The following is a 19,369-nucleotide window of genomic DNA, read 5'->3' on the forward strand; positions in this document are numbered from 1 at the left end:
TTATCAGGTTTTTACTGCATTTTGGGATGCTCTAAGCATCCCCCGCTGGGTTACCGCGACGGGGGGCATCGCCAGAAAAAAATCTGGCGATGCCCCATAGAAGCCTATGGGCTTCTAACGCGACCCCCCGCCGCCCCGCACCGACCCCACTGCACCGACCCCCCCCCCCCCCTCACCTGTGTTCGGGAAGCACAGAGCTGTGCTGCCCGGACCTGTGACCTCCTCCTCCTTGCACTGTACATCCTCTTCCAGCTGCAGGGAGGAGAGCCAGCCCCCCTGCAGCAGCAAAATTAGCCGGGTAAGAGAGGGAGCCGCCGGGACCCGCCGCTCATCGCCGGGTCACTGGAAAAGACAGCTCTTAACGCAAGATCATATGTGATAATTATGTTAGCGGTAGCCGGTGATGGGTGGCGGTAAGGGGGCGCGGATGTTAGAGCATCCCCCCATTGTACTAATAAGTGGAGATAAAGTACCAGCAAACCAGCTTCTGTCATTTTTCAAACACAGGGGCAGATGTATTATAGGAATACTTCCTGCTTCGCCTCATTAGCGAGGCGAAGCAGGAGGAGAGACCGACAAGATGTATTAACAGCGCTAACTCCAGGCTTGCCTACCCTCTTGGAATGGCCCGGAGCCTCCCGGAAATCGGGTCCTTCTCCCGGCCCCCCGGGAAGGTGGACAAGTCTCCCTCATTCTGGGATTTGCCCCGCTCGTCCCTTGCCCGCTGGTTAAAATTACATGAAATCGCGGGTCCGCGGGGAGGGGGCAGGGCTTAAATGACGCAATCGCGTCATTTAAGCCCCGCCCCTCTCCACGGCCCGCGAATCACAGAGGTTTCTGTCATGGGGGCGGGGCCAAGTGATGTCAGCCCTGCTCCCGCCCCCCTGATGTGTTTCCTCTCCGGGCTTCTCCCGGAGAGGTGAAGATGAAAGTAGGCAAGTATGGCTAACTCCCCCCTCCGGGGATGTCCCTTCCTGGAGATAGAAGCCTTAACTGTCCCCCGGCCGGCTACACTGGGCATACGCGGGATCTCGCTGCTCACGCGAGATGCGCAGCCCAGACCTAATAGCAGGGACAGTGCTGTCCCAGCTGTTTAGATAGGGCTTCGCCAGCCTGATGCTGACCGTTCATACATTCGGCCTGTCCCCGCACGCTGGCGCCATCATACATGGGGGAGAAGCGGTATCAGTGCACATAACGTGCGCTGATACCCTTCTCCCCCATATCGTCTGATCATACATCTGCCCCACAGTCTGTAACATGGCAGCATACCTCCCAACTGTCCCGCTTTCCGCAGAAACGTCCCGGTTTTTGGGGATGTTCCCGTGTCCTGCCAAGGGCCGCCAGTGTCCCGCGTCATGGGAGGAGGAGGGGGGCAGTTGGGAGTCCCCCCAGCCTGAAGGGAATAGACAGTGTGCGCATGCGACGCAGAGGGGCGGAAATTGGAGTGTCCCAGATGGTATGAAAGTGTGAGTACTTAAAAGTGAGACATGTTGACCATATCACTAATCAGATTCTAATTATCATTTATCTAGCGCCTTTTAGAGGATAAAAGCTAGAATCTGATTAGTCGGGCAACATCTCTCACTTCTAAAACCTCGCACTTGCAGTAAATTTACCCCTGGATACAACACAAGTGACATTAGCCTGAAGCCCTGAATGGGAGAGAGAATCCAGCAGCAGCAGGCACTGTGATCGGATGTGATGATTGGCTAGTGCTGGGAACTGTGTAGCTCTACCTATCTGTTTCCGGCCGGACGAGTAATCTGTCTGCAAACAGAGAGGGGGTGCTGCTGAGCACCAGGCCGCTGTCTCCGGACGCAGTGATGGGAGGATGGAGCCTTGGTCCCCACCGATGATGGCCGCCATTGTTTAGGATCCCCAGGAGTGGTGTACCGGGGATCGGGCTGAGCGGTGCAGGTTAGCGCTGCTGCTGGTATATAGCTGTATGTGTGCTAGTGTCGGCAGTGATGCTGTGCACGGTGCTGGGCTATTACGGTACAGGACTCTAGCCAATCAGAAGTTATTCATTAGTTGCAAAACTTTCTGTAAACTATCATTACTTTATGGGATCGATATGTCACTGGGGCTTTGTGATGTAAATGTCCAGCATGTTAATGCAATTAATTGAGTTTATGCATGTGATGTAAATGTCCAGCATATTAATGCAATGAGTTGAATTTATGCAATAATCTTTGTAGTAGGCTAGTCTGTATCTTACCCTTCTATGTGCCATTAAATGTAATTGTTAAAAGGAAATATATATGTCTTATATAATAATAATCGGACCTATGCAGAACATATTCATTTTAGGGACTGCTTAGATTTGTGGCTGAATAAATAATTTGTCTTTGGATTAGAAATAGTTTGTTTATAATTCAAAACATCCTTAAATTCTAACTCCACGCAGTATACATCATCTGATCATGTAATAAGTGTGTATATAATACTGACTCCAGCTTTGCAATGTCCTTTTGGGAAGCCACAGTCCAACTGTGCTAAAAAAAAATACATCAAGTTTGTTTTTGTCTGCAAAAGTACGTATGCATCCACTTATAATAATTTGATATAAATACACAGATAATAAAGGTCCGTTGTAAGGATAGCGAAGTCCATGAAGTTTTTCCAAAAGCTCACAGGGGCATAAAACAAAGAGAAGCCATACATGTAACACGGGTGCATTTACATTATTCCACATTGAGCTGTACAGAGACAGCCTTTCTGCACATATATGCACAGAATGCTGTCTATCAGTTATGGGTGCTCCATAAATGTTGCTCGTAGGACCTAATAAATTGATTTGCTGCTTTCCCCAGTGACAAAAAGTTCCGTAAGCTCTGCAAAAGAACAAAAATATCAGGTTATTACTAGCTAAAGCAAATCGCTCTATAGTGTGTTCACAAGACCAATGAAGACTATTTGATGAATATTGTACACCAAACATAATTTTGGTGTCATGTTTGTTATAAGGTGTGCCCAAATAAAAAGGAGACTGTTGCGGTCGCGGTGTTCTACCTGATCACAGTGGATTAATATGTTTGCCGATAGGTGGCGTGGCGTTTTTCCCAGTTCCGCATGTGTAGTGAACGGCTTCTCCTCAGTTTCTTCGTTTCTGAAAAGTTGTTTTGCGTGGTTGGATGCTTGGTGTATTCCTCCAGATCAGCGCATATTTCTCAGAATGAAAGCAGTGGCAGGGTGGGTGACAACATGCGCCTTCCCAGGCTTTGATGCTTTTGCGTCCTGTCCCATAAAGCTGACACCACCGGAATACGGTGCACGGTGCGAAACACTGCTCTCGGTACACCGCCTTCATCCTGTAATAAATTTCTGAAGCATGTTCGCCTTCTGCGCAAAGAAATTGGGTAACCGCTCTTTGCGCTGATCTGGAATAATCCTTCATGCATCTGACCACACAATACAACTGTCTAGAAATGAAGAAACTGAGACGAAGCCGTTCATTACACATGCGCAACTGGGAAAAACACCACGCCATCTATCAGCAAACACATTTACCCACTGCGATTAGGTACAACGCCGCTGCAGCAAAAGTCTCCTTTTCATTTGGGCACACCTTATATTTTGATATAGTGCCACATACACACCCATTTATAATATAGAGGTGAATTGATTCTAAGTGAAAGATACAGTAACTTACATCTTTGCATCATAACTTTTGTGTACAGACTGATGTCACTCTTAAATTTTTTATACGTCACGTGGCAAATGCTGAAAGTATTCCATAATGGCTACAGACTGCACTATTGGGACAGACTTACCTGAAGTCACCGCTAGATAAGGGTGACTCCAGATGAGTTGGCTCTCAATTTAGATATATTTCTGTTTTATCAGGTAGCACAACAATAAGCGATTATATGATCTAGAGTGGGTGATTTTTTTTTTTTTTTTTTTTTTTTTTTTGTAGCATTAGGGACCCAGTAACAGAGAAGCCTTTACTTGGCTTATACAAAATATATGCAAATAGTGTCTCTGAATCAAGTGTTCAAGTCCTATTACTGAAACTTTTTGGAAGTCCCCACATAGTTGTTGTTTTTTTTTGTTAAATTAAAATGTTAATTATTTTACATTCTCACATAACCCTTCTGCCATACTTATTACTTTTGATGATGTATAGATTGTGGCACTCCACAAAACACTAATGTAAAATAATTTTGTTGTAATGTCTATTACACAGCTCTCATGGGTCCCAAACTTCAGCATGTTCGTGTGGAGGAGAGTGCTGTGCATGTGGCTATCAGGATTCGTCCATTGCTACCAAAGGAGGTCCTGCATGGGCAGCAGTCCTGTGTCCGCATTGAGCCTGGCCAGCAGAAGCTGACACTGGGAACCAACAGGAGCTTTCAGTTCCAGGATGTGCTGGATGAAGCTTGCAGTCAGGAGACTGTATACAGCTGCTGTGTACAGCCCTTACTAGAAGCTTTCTTTCAAGGGTTCAATGTCACTGTGGTTGCTTATGGACAAACTGGATCAGGAAAAACTTACACCATTGGAGAAGCAAGTATATGTAAGTATTTTTGTGTCTACTGCGCCAAGATATGGTTACTGATTTTTGTTCTGGGTCACAAGCTAGCTGCATTAATAATAAATATTCGGATTGCACCTTTTAAAGGGAACGAGCAGAGAAGTTGCCTATATCAACCAATCGGCTTCTGACCATTATTTCATAGAGTGTACTTGATAAACGGAAACTAGAAAATGATCACTTCCAATGGAACCTATAACTTTTAGAAGGTTTTTATACAACTTCCCCAAAGTCACAGGTTTGTCTGGCTGGACTGGGCATGAGCGGGATCTTGCTACTCACGTGAGATCTCCAGCGCAGCCCAGAGCCAGCAGCGGGTGGAACGGTCAGTACTGCTGACCATTCATACATTCAACCTGCATATCGGCCTGCTATCATTTAGCTAGCCCCTGTCTTTTATTGGTCACCAGCTCCTTCATACATGGGGGAGAAGCGGTATCAGTGCACATAACTCTTCATATATCTGCCCCTTTGTAATAAGTGTTTGATTGTAGCACTGAGGTAGTGCAGGTCAATGAACACAATGGACAATCATATTATAGTGTTCCCTCAGGCATCCCAGGAGGGCATGGTGCTGTAGAAATAGGGGCATTTTGAATGCGGCAGGGCAGGCCCGTCTACATCACTAATGTGGGCGGGCCCGTCCGGCGACATCAACTAGAGTGGGCGCCCACCGAAGTCTGAAGCAATATGCTGGGAAGGTGCTAAATCAAGTCATTTCTAGGGTAGCAACCATCTGTGATTGGATTGTTCCAAAGCTTAAATTGACAAATGTAGCGAGCAGCCATGTAGCGCGGTCTGACTTAACCATTTGTAGAACTGAGCTATAGTCAGTAGATGAGCTAACGTGTTTCATTATATTGGGACCAATTTCTTCAGGGGGAAAGTATAGTCCAATGTGACCAACCATAGCTTCTTTAAAGCCACATGATCACATTAGCAATGCAAATATCTGTTTCAAGTTTGCGCAATCACAGAAACAATAAGAAAATACATTTATTGTTTAAAATTCCTTTTATACATTAAAAAAATACTAAATAGATTCTAAAGACCAATAAACATAGCAAGAAAGCACAAATGGTTCACTAGTATGAATGGTGATACATGTATAATGTAGTGTAAAGGTGCACCGCTTATGTCAGAAAATAATATTAGTTCCTCAACTCAGCCACTTCTGATGTTCTCCAGAATATTCTAAGGGCCTGATTCAGAGAGGAAAGCAGCTGCTTTTGTTGCCATGAGTATATGCACATGCTAGTATCCCTTCCCCTCGAGTTCAAGCATGCGCCTGACACCCATCATTTCTGCCTGCTGTAATACTGCTGGTGTTTCTTTATGGTGTACAGGTGGTAACATCTAGAGACTTGCAGCGCCCTATAGCAGGTTAATTTTTCCATCCGGCTGCGGTGCATGTGCATCTGGGAGCATTGGCTCAAGTTCTAGTAAATCCACCAACTACATGACAATCTGCATTGGGTGCGCCTCATAATCAGCCATGAATACTAAGGGCAGTACAGAAAACAACTTTACAAAGGAAAAGGTCTTTTGCGGCTTTTTTTCTGGAGCCACATCTTGACTAAATCACATAGAAAACAGTTTTGTTACCATGTTTCTATTTATATGTTGCGAGATGGAGAGGTCACGCACTTACCATGTATTTGCTGTGTTTAGTCATGCTGCTTTCAGACCGCATATCTGGCTTTGACCCTGTATTTGGAAACGTTTCCAAAAACGGGTCTGCCAGATAAAACCCCTTTCACACCGCAGCACTTAAACGGTATATTACCGTTTAAGTGCCGATTTTTTGACACTGGCAGACCCGTTTTTGGAAACTTTCCAAATACAGGGTCAAAGCCAGTGCAGCCTTCAGCCCTCCCCTCCGTGCAGCTCCCCCCCCCCCCCCCCGCGCGTGTCGCCCGAGAGCGTGTCGACGTCCCCCGCACGTGTCGACGCCCCCCGCGCGTGTCGACCCCCCCCCCCCCCCGTGTCGACTTACCCCGTGCCGGTACCTCCGTTGTGGATCCCGGCACTGCAGCTCAGTATGCTCGGAAAGCACTTATGAAAAAAGTGTCTTCCAGAAAATGGCTGCCCCATAGGAAACCCAGTTTAAAAAATGGGCAGCCATTTTCTGAAAGACACTTTTTTCATAAGTGCTTTCCGAGCATACTGAGCTGCAGTGCCGGGAACCACAACGGAGATACCGGCACGGGGTAAGTCGACACGGGGGGGGAGCCGACACGCGCGGGGGGGAGGGGCGTCGACACGCGCGCGGGGGGGCTAAAGTGCAGTGAATACTTAATGAGCGCTCATTAAGTATTCACTGTGCTGAATTTAGGACCCAGCTCATTGGCTGGGTCCTAAATACCGTTTCAGAACCGATTTTGAGCCTAAAATACCGGTTCTGAAACGGGTAGGACCCTGCATTTTAACCGGTTAGAAAAAACGTTTTTTTCTAACCGGTTAAGTGGTCCTGCACCTTTCAGACCGCACACATTACCGTTTTAAAACGGTAAAAAAACGGCAATATACCGTTTTTAAAGTGCGGTCTGAAAGGGGCATCAGTGTAACCAGTTTCTGGTGTCTGCATGTAAAATCCTGTCTATATGCTTTGTCAAGGAAAAGTTTTAACCAGTGCATTACTGGATCACCGCAGCTATTCTGTGGGCATAAAGCACTATTCTGGAGATTACAGCTGCATCACTGGTTCCTAGTGTATTAGCTGCATTTCCCTGTGATATCAATGGTTAGTAGTGAGCTAACTGCATTCTCATGTGGTGTGCTTCACTGATATCAGTTATTAGTAGTCAGCTAACTTCTTTCAATTTCAATGATCCCTTTTACATCAACATGCTGGGTTGCACATGGGATTTTGTATAGAAGTCCAATTTTGCAACAAAGGTGATACAAAGTTTAATAAACAATATGTTTATAAATAAGATATTTATGAAACACTATTATTCACAATAAGTATATACAGATGGAGCCTTCTTCAGCCAGCCTTCTCTGGATATCCATGGTGAGCCAAGGCCTATTGCTCTCAGCTGCAATACAATACAGTACATATATATATGGATCAGAAACTAATACATATACAGCTGTGATATGTTTATAGTGTTCCAATATTAATAATCAAAGTTTCCTTGTGTGGATTAAGCCAATGTCAGTGGACATATAGAATATTGTGTTATTGAGCCTGTTCTGCACTACGGGAGAGATAAGGTGAATGTCTGGGCCAGCTTTGTGGTCGACAGTCAAAAGGCCGACCACTATTGGTCAAAATTAGAAAATTCGACATTGGCTTTTTATGATATTTGTGTCGGCATGGACACTGTATAAGTGTACCGCATCCCCTCGCGTTCTTTGGGCATTATTATTTTCTCCCTCTATGCCCACTGGGATGGTAGAATATGGATAAATCAGTTAAAAAAAAAAAAATATCCTGAAAAACTCATGTTGACCTTCTAACCACGTTGACCTAATTCATGTCAACCTTTTTCATGTGTCGGCCTTTCGGCTGTTGATCTAGACACTATTGGCCTAATAATGGCTGCATACCATGTGAATCTTCTAATATTCTCTGTACAGCGCTGTGGAATGTGTGCGCTATATACATAACTGGTAATAAATACCATATAGAATGTTCTTTATGAATAAACGCAGCATTTTGTGTCCATTAAAACCTCTTCTAGAAAATGTTACAGCAATTATTAATAACCACTGATTCTAATTTTTACCTTTTTTAATTGATCAAATTTCCCTTTTTATATTCCAGCTTCCATCTCGGAGGATGACCAGGGGATCATTCCGCGTGCCATGGCTGAAATCTTCAAACTGGTTGATGAGAATGATCTGGTTGACTACACCATCCGTGTATCGTACCTCGAGGTTTATAAGGAGGAGTTCAGGGATCTTCTTGAAGTGCAGACGTCTAGTAAAGACATTCTTATCCGAGAGGACGACAAAGGGAATATTGGTAAATACAGAATTATTGCTAATAGTAACAATGACCGGAGTACGCCATTGTAAACCTTTTATATTTTTCCCTCCAGGGACAGAATATTGCTTAAGCATTATGGCTATTTTCTGTTATTTTTGCAAGTATAACTAGAAAATACATTGTTCAAAGTACAGAAACTCTTAAACTTATCACATTCCTATTGTCGTAGAGCATAGGTTTTTCGATGCAGAAATGATGCTACAACATTGTTAATGTAGCCCCAGATCTTTTATTCACCCACTAAATATTAATTCTTTACCAATGTATTTGTTTGTGAGGCTCCTGAAATGCAGATGCATTTTTATGTCGTATCTTAAGTTGGCCATACATCTACAGATCGATTGTCAGATTTGGGCTGGTTGGAACAAAAATTTGGTAATATCTGAGTGACAGGTTTTGGCATTTCAAAGCAATTAGCCAACTGTCATTTGCTCTCATCCATTACCAGGATTTTGTTCCAACCAGCCCAATCTGACAATACATCTGTACATGTATGGCTAGCTTTACTTGTATTTCATTTTTTTTTTTTTCAGTGCTTTGCGGTGTGAAGGAGACTGAAGTGGAAGGACTTGACGAGGTGCTTAGTCTACTAGAAATGGGCAATACTGCTAAGCATACAGGAGCCACTCAAGTTAACACCCATTCTAGCCGATCGCATACAATCTTCACTGTCACCATGGAACAGAGGAGAGGGGTTGGCCGAGTCAATAGACTAACCATTGGGGAAGACGGTACAGGCCTCGCTCTTGGGCAGCTTCTGTCTTCTAAGTTCCACTTTGTAGACCTAGCTGGTTCCGAGCGAATACTGAAAACAGGCAACACCGGAGAAAGGCTCAAAGAAAGCATTCAGATTAACACTGGACTACTAGCCTTGGGTAATGTCATTAGTGCCCTTGGGGACCCAAAGCGGAAGAGCAGCCATATACCATACAGAGATTCTAAGATCACGAGGTATGTGCACAGGTACTAGTGAAAGTTCCTTTTTCAGCCTAATCAGGGTGTTTGCAAAATTCAATAAAATCCGTAATAATGCTTATTAATTCAACATTTATTATGTTTTATTAATGGGGCCTATAATCTGAGATGGATTTCCCAATTCCTCATTATGCTTGAGTTGGTGAATCCAACATGTTGGATTTTCCTGATTTGCTGATCCCAACCAATGATTGAGATTGGTGAATTTTTATTTTTTTTGTTAGCACACGGGTGTATTTAATGCAGCCAGCGAGGGGGTTTTTATGGTGAGGATGGCTTGTTTTTGGAGAGAATAACGGGAAACAAGCCATCCTCGCTGTTTAATCCCCTTGCTGGCCGCTCGCTCTATTCTATTTTGGGGAAATCCTCATTCCCCCGAACGGCGAGTTTCGCAGCTAATGCAGCATATAGCTGCGAGCCTCACCATTTGATGGCCGCACTCGTCGTTTCCACCTCGCTTGTTATGGGCCCCATACATCAGCAATCACAATTTATGGATTTCCAGATACAGGAATTTTTTGGCCAGATAAATGGATTCTACAATCTATCTGACTTTGCCCACACATTACAGATTTATTTCAGTGATCGGCAGATTTTTCCAGCTAAAGATTGCATCTTCATATCTGGAAATTGCCCCAATCGATTGTCATTTCAGCTGTTCATAATGTAAATAGATGAAGAAGACGAATTGGGAATGCCCACACATATAAAAAAGATCTGCAGATAATACCAGATTATTAAGCATGCTTAAAAACCTGATTAAGCAATCGATTGGCGATTGTGATTGGGATTGCCAAAAGGGGGAGCCCACACATCTAAAATTTATTGTGGCAATCATCTCCATATCTGAAAATTGTCACAATTAATTGTTGATGTATGGGGCCCTTTAGAAATAGCGAGGGCTTCAGTTGAATACTGAGGGTGAGCAATGGGCACTGCTCGCACATCATAGATTGGCATTGAATATACGCCACAGAATTTAACTGACTCCTTGATGGATTGCCACACATCAGTGATGGTCGATCAGCATTTTTGATCACCAGATGGATGGATGCTGATGGCTGAATTGACATGTGCCGACAAGTGGTATTTCATGCCCTATCATCCACCAGGGCGTGGTGGGAGAATATAATAATGGGCTGAGCATAGCGAGGCACGTGCCTGAAGCATGGCGAGCGGACATGGTGCTTTGTTTCAGTGTCCATGTCGTCCATCACCATGTGTCACAGAGGGTATGATGTTTTTAAGCTGGAATGCAGTGCTCTCCTTTCTCAAAATGTAATGCTTTTCATTTAAACCAAAATGCTCTATTTTGGTCTCATCTGTCCACAGGACTTTGTTCCAATAGCCTTATGGCTTGTCCAGGTGATCTTTAGCAGATGGGCAGCAGTGTTCTTTTTGGCAAGCAGCACCTTTCTCCTTACAATCCTGCCATGCACACCATTGTTGTTCAGTGTCCTCCTGATGATGTAGTCATGAACATTGAAATTAGCTAATGTAAGAGGCACTTAGAGCATGGGTCAGGGAACTCTTTTTTTTTTTTTTTTTTTTTTTTTACATTTAGATTTTTACAATATATTTAGATAAGCTGATGTTAACCCCTTTGAAAGGAATGGAATCATATAATTGTAAAACACACTGTACCCCCAGAAATTGATGATATATCCTGCTAGTGTGGTACACAGCCTGGCAGCAATTGATGCTGTACCACACACAGCCATACATGGTAATCATAATCAACTGTTGGTAGATCTCGAGGACTGGTTTGTCCACCTCTGGTCTAGAACACGGGGGGCCAAATCTATCCTCAAGATCTACCAACAATGTATATTTCTCAGGCAACCTGTGGAGGAATGAATGCAGCTGAATGTTTAAAAATGTGACCGTTAGTAATGAGTACAGCTGTGCACAAGCTAGGTGATTTGGAAAATGTGGACTGTTGGTAGATCTTGAGGACCGGTTTGGCCAGCTCTGGTCTAGAATTTTGCCAATTTGTACACAATTGTCTGACTGTTGATTGGTGGAGTGAAAACTCTTTAGAGATGGTTTTGTAACCTTTTGCATCCGACTAGCATCAACAACTCTACCACTCAAATCCTCAAAATCTCCTTTGTTTGTGGCATGATACACTTCCACAATAATATGTTATGAACACCTGACCTTAATATCAGAATGTAAGCTCTCACGAGCACAGCCCACTTCCCTCCATGTATTTTCCTTTTAATTAAACCATCTTTGATGGCATCAAATCTGCGGTTTTCTGCCACACTGATGCTTATTTCAGTGTCGTCTGCTGATGCAGCAATGTTTATGTATCCTGTGCCTGTCCGTTATTGTTTTCAACTGCAAGTCACCGTCTCCTGCTTTGCTTATTTGTTTATGTCCTCTGAAATTGGGAGCTGCGGATCCTCTGTGGCACCATATAAATAAAGGATGATGAAAATAATAATAGATCCCTGTTCTTTTGAATGATATGTTGTTGACACAATCCTGATTGCCTTCCCAAATATGTGCTAAGCCTAAAGGTTTACATATTTTGCCAATCACCGATATGTTGTATTGGATCATTTTCCTTAATATCAAACATGAGCACATCTAAAAAAAAAAAGTCTCATTTGCCTGATTTTTGTTCTTTTTATCTGAAATGAGGAAGATTTAGGCCAAAATTCAGCAAAAATATTGAAAATTTCAAAGGGTTCACAAACTTGCAATCACTGTGCAATCATTACTGCTAACTATAATATATATATATCTAAAAAAAACAGGAGAGAGGTGCGCCTCATAGTGCAAATCATAGTGCAAATCAATGAGTATTTAAGTCTCTGACGAAACGCGTTAGGGCGTGGCTTGTGATACCCGTTTTCCATCACGTCCCGTCATCTCTCCTGTTCTGGTGTCCCTCCTCGTCCGACCGTCTGCTGGTTTCTGCGGCACAACCCAGTGTTTGCAGCGATTCATGCTACCAAGGACTCAGTGGTTCCAGAGGAGCTGTTTGCCGTGGGTAACGTGTTTAACCATGTGGTAATCAGTCCACAGCGTTTTAAATCATGGTACGAGCAATTGTGTTTTATACCTGGAGTGTTTTTATTCTTTATTAAATACTCATTGATTTGCACTATGAGGCGCACCTCTCTCTTCTGTTTATTTTAGATATTTGTTTCATCCTGACCCTGGATGCCCCCCCTAAGAGAGGTTGCTGCAGTTCACTAACTTGGACTTGGTGCACAAAAACGGTCATCCTTGCTAAAGTTTGACTTTGGACTTTATAATTGACATTTTGGACTCTAATTAACAGCGCTGCTCACACTTGTCATTTCTATATATATATATTTCCTTTTTGTATTTAATTATCATATAAGATGTTAGGAGCATATATTTTATATATTTTGCCAAAAATATATGAATCAGCCCAGCAACATTGAGGTTACCTAGGTCAAGCAGTTTCCTAACACTCTGGGGTTTATGTCTGGGGTGCGGTGCACCCCCAAACAAGTCCAGCCAAACCACCACAGAGCATCACATAAATAAAATACAGCAGTGAAGTTAGGGCCCTACACACAGTGACGTGCATTCTGAGCCATGCTACGTCGCTCAGCACACAGCGCTGCACAGCAGTGTGTGTTGAGCGATGTGTAAGGAAGCCCTGACCAATTTAATAACCTGCGTGTGGGTTATTTATCAGCGGCAGAAACAGACCCGCGGGGCCACACATTTACATCACTGTGTGCCCTACACATTTACATCACTGTGTGCCCTACACACACAGTGATATTCAGGCATTTACTGAGCATTTTAGTGAAATTATGTAAAATCGCTCAGAAAATGAGAGACCATTAGAGTATCAGGGGTTATAGAATGTAAGGTATGTGAAAGCAACAACCAAAAGTAAAGAAAAAAAATATAAAAAATTCATAGTTAAAAGACATACAAAAAAAGTGCCCTGAAGTGGCCCAGCCAGACAATCTTTTAAGACTATATACAAAGAAGTATATATTTTGTAAAGTCGCTGCATGTCTACAGTCTGGTATGTGAACTAAGTACAGTATATTCGATTTCTCTTTTTATCTATAGGATCTTGAAGGATTCCCTTGGAGGAAATGCCAAGACTGTTATGATTTCGTGCATAAGTCCGTCTGCTTCAGACTTTGATGAGACGTTAAACACACTGAACTATGCCAGCCGTGCTCAGAATATTAAGAATAAAGCAACTATTAACTGCAAAAAAGATGCGGACCGCGTGGAAGACCTGCAACATCAGATAAAGTCCTTGCAACGTGCTCTAGAACAAAGACACAGATCAGAAACCCGGATACTAAATAGATTTGACCTTGTCAAACCGGTACCGCGACGATCTACTGAAGATCTTGTGTCCCGGCTAATGGCTGAATGTGCACATTATAGGACTTGCACAGACACAGGCTATCTGCTTCTTATGGACCTTCTGGCAGAAGGAGGATTGTCCCCTACTCAGTCCCAGAAGGTTAAGGACTGGATGTGTACAGTAGAAGAGGAGAGGAGTGAAGTCACATCAGCATCTGGACTAGACAGTGGGATTGAGAGCTCTTCTGTCGAAGAACCCAATAGGAGACCGATAAAGCCCAAGGTATGAATTCAGTACTGGAGGCAATTTATTTTAATTGTATTATTAAATGTAGCTTTCATTTAACATTATACACTCAAAGTGAATTGACTATATTAAGCAAACAATGTTATTAATTTGATGTCATGCCTTTTTCCAATTCATTCCTTTTCCTGTCATTCCATCAGAGTTCTGACCACTTACAGGGCTGTTCACCATCGTCATGAGTATTTGACTGCAGATGTTGAGCCTCCCTCTGGGTGCGAGTTTAGGTGTCTTTGCTGGCATTTACACGCGGCTGTCATGGCACCTCACACCCTTTGCTGGAATAGGATTTCAAATTTTCTTGTGACAATTCCATCATATATGATAAAAAAGTTACCCTGTTCTCCAGCAAATCTAGTCTAAAATGGGGAACGTTTTTGTTCAATCTATCTGTGCTCATGTGATATACTCCTACTGCCTAGTAAACTTTGTAAGTAGTTTCTTAGATTAGCAAGGAAATTGAGGAGGCGGTACTTTCCCCAAACTCCACCAAGGTGCCTTCTTCACGAGGATGAACAGGTCTGATGTCTGGATTGAGGGTCAGAAGATGAGCTTAACTGCATATTGTACATCAGAACGTGGTTTACAGATGCAGGTTTTCCCAAAGGGAGTTTAAAGGGCATAAGGAGAATTTGGGGCAGGAGGAGTGAACATAGGGGGTTATTCTGGTTGATACATAAAACTCTGCCTTGCGAATGGTGGCTAGCCACCACCCATTCGCAAGGCAAATTCACACGCAGTAACATCCATTCGCAGCCTGCTGGGATCTGCCCCCATCATTCGATGGTCGCAGACTCAGATGCGTGTCTGCTCAGGGGGAAGTAGGCGGGCAGCTGACATCCGGTGATGTCGGCTTCCCACTCTCTGCTTGTCCGTCATGCCTCATTACCATGAGAACGGAACGCTCATGATACGCTGGGCGTTCCCATATGTTAATGGAGCAGCCCTACACCCGCAAGGTGCGCAATTAAAAAAACATTGGTCCCCGTGCAAACGAGGGGACGTGTGAATGGACCTGAATAAGGTCCATAGCGTCTGAGCTGCAAATATTCAGTCTTGGGTATAACTAGGGGAACTTTTGTTTAAAAAAAGTGCACTGCTACCATGTGTGAGGCAACTGAAAGGTTCATAGTAGTCTAATGTGCATCCTGGAGGGAACAGGAGTGAAAATAAATTTTGGTTACGCTGGTATTCCCCACCTCCGAGTGTAAGCAATAAGGCAAGGGTGATATGGTTTCTTGCCCTAGGCTCCACACAGAGAAAAGGTGTATGTATGCTTCCTTTATCCCAGGGGTGGGGAACCTCTGGCCCCTGTAGCCAGTCTGACTGGCCCGCCCACCCTCCCCATGACTTGTCTGGGAGTCAAGGAAGAGGGCGCTCATGAGAACTCCCGATCTCTCGCAGCCGGAGAGTGGGACGGAGCCATTCAGCGGTAGCCGCCGGAGCAACATGGGACGGGTGAGGAAGAATTTGTTAATAGCTATTTTATATATGGCCCCCGCACTATTTTTTTTTTTACATTACAAATGTCCATTGCCAGAAAAAAGGTTCCCCACCTCTGCTTTATCCCATGTGATAACTGCTCAATACTAATAGGCTCATCCAGCACGAGAGACTGGACAGCCAGGGCTGAGACCAGTTTGTGTCATAGTACAAGGACATTATGCTATTTTTTTCTAAAATAAAATGATTCGGTATTGGATATGATTGGGGTTTGTATATTTTGATGTTGGCTTTAGAGATTTACACATACTCATAACTTACTAAGAAGCTATAAATAAAGATATATGGCAATTATTTAATTTGCCATATATATCTAGCCTTTTCCCTTTATAAGTGTTATTGTGAGGTGCCCTGCTGTGCATTACAGGTCATAAATGCTTACAGAGTTATTATTCTGCTGGACAAATAAGAGAACAAGAATTTAAATGAAAAGCGTCTGTAAATGATTGTTTTGTATACTGTTAAACATCTGTGATTTATTAAGGAACTAGTTACCAGACCATCAAAGTGATGGAACTACGTAACAGAAATGTCAGCTTTCTCTGCTATAATTTCCATATATTACACAAGAATAATGTATAAATCCGACGGACCAAATTACTCCTTTGTGTACTAAAAGATATCATAACAGAAAGTGAAAGCAATTTTTGCAGGAACACTGACCTGTTTTACACTTGCTAGGTATGGAGAGAGGGAGCTGTAAAGACCGAGATTGGAGGTAGGAACTGGGGTGGAGAGTTTGGAGGCTAAAAACTTTCACAGCTCAAAGTGAAAGTGCATTGGAGAAGCTGTCATTTTGACGGCTTTTAACTAGTTATCGTCTAATTCAACATCAAGATAATCCACATTTACATTGGAAGCTTTGTGGATTGGTTTCCATACCGGGAACATGTGCCCTATAAACGTCAGCTAGATTATTGTAATGCATCTCGGGAGTAAGGAATTGCAGTTCACCATCTAGCAGTCAGATAAATCTGGGCGTGACGGTAGAATGTGTCTTGCTAAAATGTCAACGGTAAAGTGGGACTAATCGGCTGTATTTCTTGGTTTGGTTCCTTTTTGAAAGGAATTATTAATGCAACAGCACATAATTAAATACTAAATTATTGAGAACTTCTAGGTGTCTGCATAGGGGCTTTCAATACAAAATATAACTTGTCATCCAAATGTGGGTGTTTTATTTAAATCTGTACATGCAGGAAACCAGTCTGTGGATGGGGGGTATACAATCTCTGCTGATATTTCCGACAGTGGAAATATCGACCCTTCAGTATTCAATCTCGGATGGGACTCGCCTGCTACAGACCCCACTCCCTATGGAGGCAAGTCTGTATTGTCGGAAACGGCCGCAGATTGTTGAATCCGCGGCCATTTTTCAACAAAACTGCATCGTTTTCAGCTATCCAGGGACTTTACAACACTCGACAGTCGGAACATTGAATTGAGAGTTACTGTCTGATCTGTCTAGGGTTCCAACAGTCGGAATCCTGGTTTGAATACCCCCCTAGGTCTTTAATAAATAAATAAATAAATAAATGAAGGTCACATTGCTCTAAATAATTCCATTTCATAAGACCAGGAGCCTTTAGTCACATTATCTGCACTTCACGTATTAAGGACTTGTTGCTTTAATTGGTACTTTTGTAGTTTCACGGCGCCGTGCGTCTGTGTCCAGCTGCGGGGCTGAAAACTCCATGCCAACGTGTATAATTCGTACCCCCACTATCTACGTTGGCATGGAGTTGATTTTAGATAGCATGGCGAGCGTAGCGAGCCACCGAGCCCGCAGTGAGCCCCACAAGGGGACACAGATGCACGGCGCCATGATGGCGCCGTGAAAGTACACAAGTGCCCTTTAATTTAGTAGCATTGACATGCTAGTGAGATATTTGCTATACATAAGCGCCATCTAGCCAAGTACAACTGGAAACAAAAATATTATATTGTTTTGTGAGCCCGTTATTGTGGAACGTTGAGAGCCACAAACAAATCTTGGAACTGAATCTAGTGCTTAGAACAGTAGTTAGTTCCCAAACTTTTTTGAATCCCAAAGCCCCTGAGTATCACAATTTGTTTTTACAGCACCCCTAGGCCAAACGTTTCTCATTGAGAAATTCAGAAACAAAAATGAAATAGTTTTTCTATCTCATCCTTAAAGTCAGTTATATGGTAATGGGCAGGATTCACTTCTGTTTGTACACAATTTTACTATTACATTGGTCATAAATGATTTTAACTGGTCATGGACCACCAATCCAGGGAACCCTTGAGTCACCCATGGATCCCACAGCACACAGTTTGGGAACCACTGGTTAGAAGCCCCTTGGTTCTGGGGATTTCTGTAGTACTAGAGTACTTGCTGTTTTTATAATGAATCTTGTATTTATTACATAATTAATGTGTATACATATAAAAGGATAACACTGGTATCTAATCATGAGTTGCATTAGCTATCATAGCATTATCATAAAGTTGTGTTAGAAATTTGAATAGGTCATTTGGATCCCAATCGGGAATAAGTACATTATTAGGATGTTCTGTATTTACAATGCCTTACATTAATATTCGTGCGTCTCCATCCAGGAATTCAACATATTTAGGGAGTTTAAGCAGGCCAGCTTTGTGAATGTCAGCTGCTCTGATTGAAGACTATTTTGATAGATTTGTGACACTGAGAGAAAAGAGATTTATTTTGTTCATGACTTGTGTGCTTTTTAAGATAAAACATTTATTTCTTTACCTTTTGTATCAAGCTGCTATTAGTGTTTTCAAATTGACTGTGTCTCATGACTAATGGGGCCGATACACCCGCTGTGTATCCGTGCATTTCCCTGGGGGATCAGGGATATTACACATGCTTAAAAAGCCTGATTCCCATTTCCCGGCTGGGATTGCAGGTTAGGGCCTTTTTAACATGCTAATTATCCCCGTTCCCCTGTTGGATCGCTGATCATCTGGTTGGCAGAGGAGGTCTATAGGCTCCTTTAACATAACTTGGCAATCAGTTACATGACAGCTCTGCCAAACTGCCGCCTCTTCATATGCATAATCCCTCCAGCTATCCTTTATCTGCCATCATTTACATCGTGGAAGAAGGGCTGCGTCTGAGAGATCGGATGACCCTTTCCTCAGGAACAAGCTTGAGTACTGCACTGAAAGGGAAAGCGGTTGTGCAGCCATAGAAGTCTCCCCACAAATGTAGATTTGTTGCTAAAAAAAAAAAACACCTGAAAAAATGATTTGGGATTGCAGCGTTAATAAAATCACACTTCATTAATTGTTTCCTAAAGAGTAATACAGGTTGAGTATCCCTTATCCGAAATGCTCGGGACCACGAGCATTCCGGATAAGGGATTTTTACGGTTTTTGGAATTATTATTATTATTATTTTTTTTACATACTTACCTGTCCCCAATGGTCCCTCGATGTCCATGGAGTCCTCCGGCGTCCACGGCAGGCCTTCAGCTTCATCTCTGGCATCTCCAGCGGTCCCAGGAGTGCATTGCGTGAGGTCCTAGGTGCGCCGGTGACGTCACCGGCGCACCTAGGACCTCACGCAATGCACTCCTGGGACCGCTGGAGATGAAGCTGAAGGCCTGCCGTGGACGCCGGGAGACTAGGTAAGTATAAAAAAAGGGTCGGGGGGCAAAAAAAGAGAAAAATTTATGGTACTTGTTTCCTAGCACGGCGCCACCGATTAACATTGGAAGGCATCGGGTCTGAAAAATCG

The 19,369-nt window shown here is 43.3% G+C and overlaps 1 protein-coding gene across 1 annotated transcript in view; it reads left to right on the top strand.

The window, feature by feature from the left end:
• The first annotated feature begins 1,753 nt into the window (after positions 1 to 1,753).
• KIF7 (kinesin family member 7) overlaps positions 1,754 to 19,369 on the top strand; it is a 45,197-nt gene continuing 27,581 nt past the window's right edge. The window contains exons 1-5 of the mRNA XM_083184176.1: positions 1,754 to 1,920; positions 4,193 to 4,522; positions 8,313 to 8,513; positions 9,071 to 9,488; positions 13,584 to 14,115. Coding sequence (XP_083040302.1) covers positions 4,198 to 4,522; positions 8,313 to 8,513; positions 9,071 to 9,488; positions 13,584 to 14,115 — 1,476 coding nt within the window. The 5' untranslated portion in view covers positions 1,754 to 1,920; positions 4,193 to 4,197. The remainder of the gene's footprint in view (positions 1,921 to 4,192; positions 4,523 to 8,312; positions 8,514 to 9,070; positions 9,489 to 13,583; positions 14,116 to 19,369) is intronic.

Source organism: Crinia signifera, chromosome 4 (genome assembly GCF_055691185.1).
Source record: "Crinia signifera chromosome 4, ASM5569118v1, whole genome shotgun sequence".
NCBI classification, from domain to species: Eukaryota; Metazoa; Chordata; class Amphibia; order Anura; family Myobatrachidae; genus Crinia; species Crinia signifera.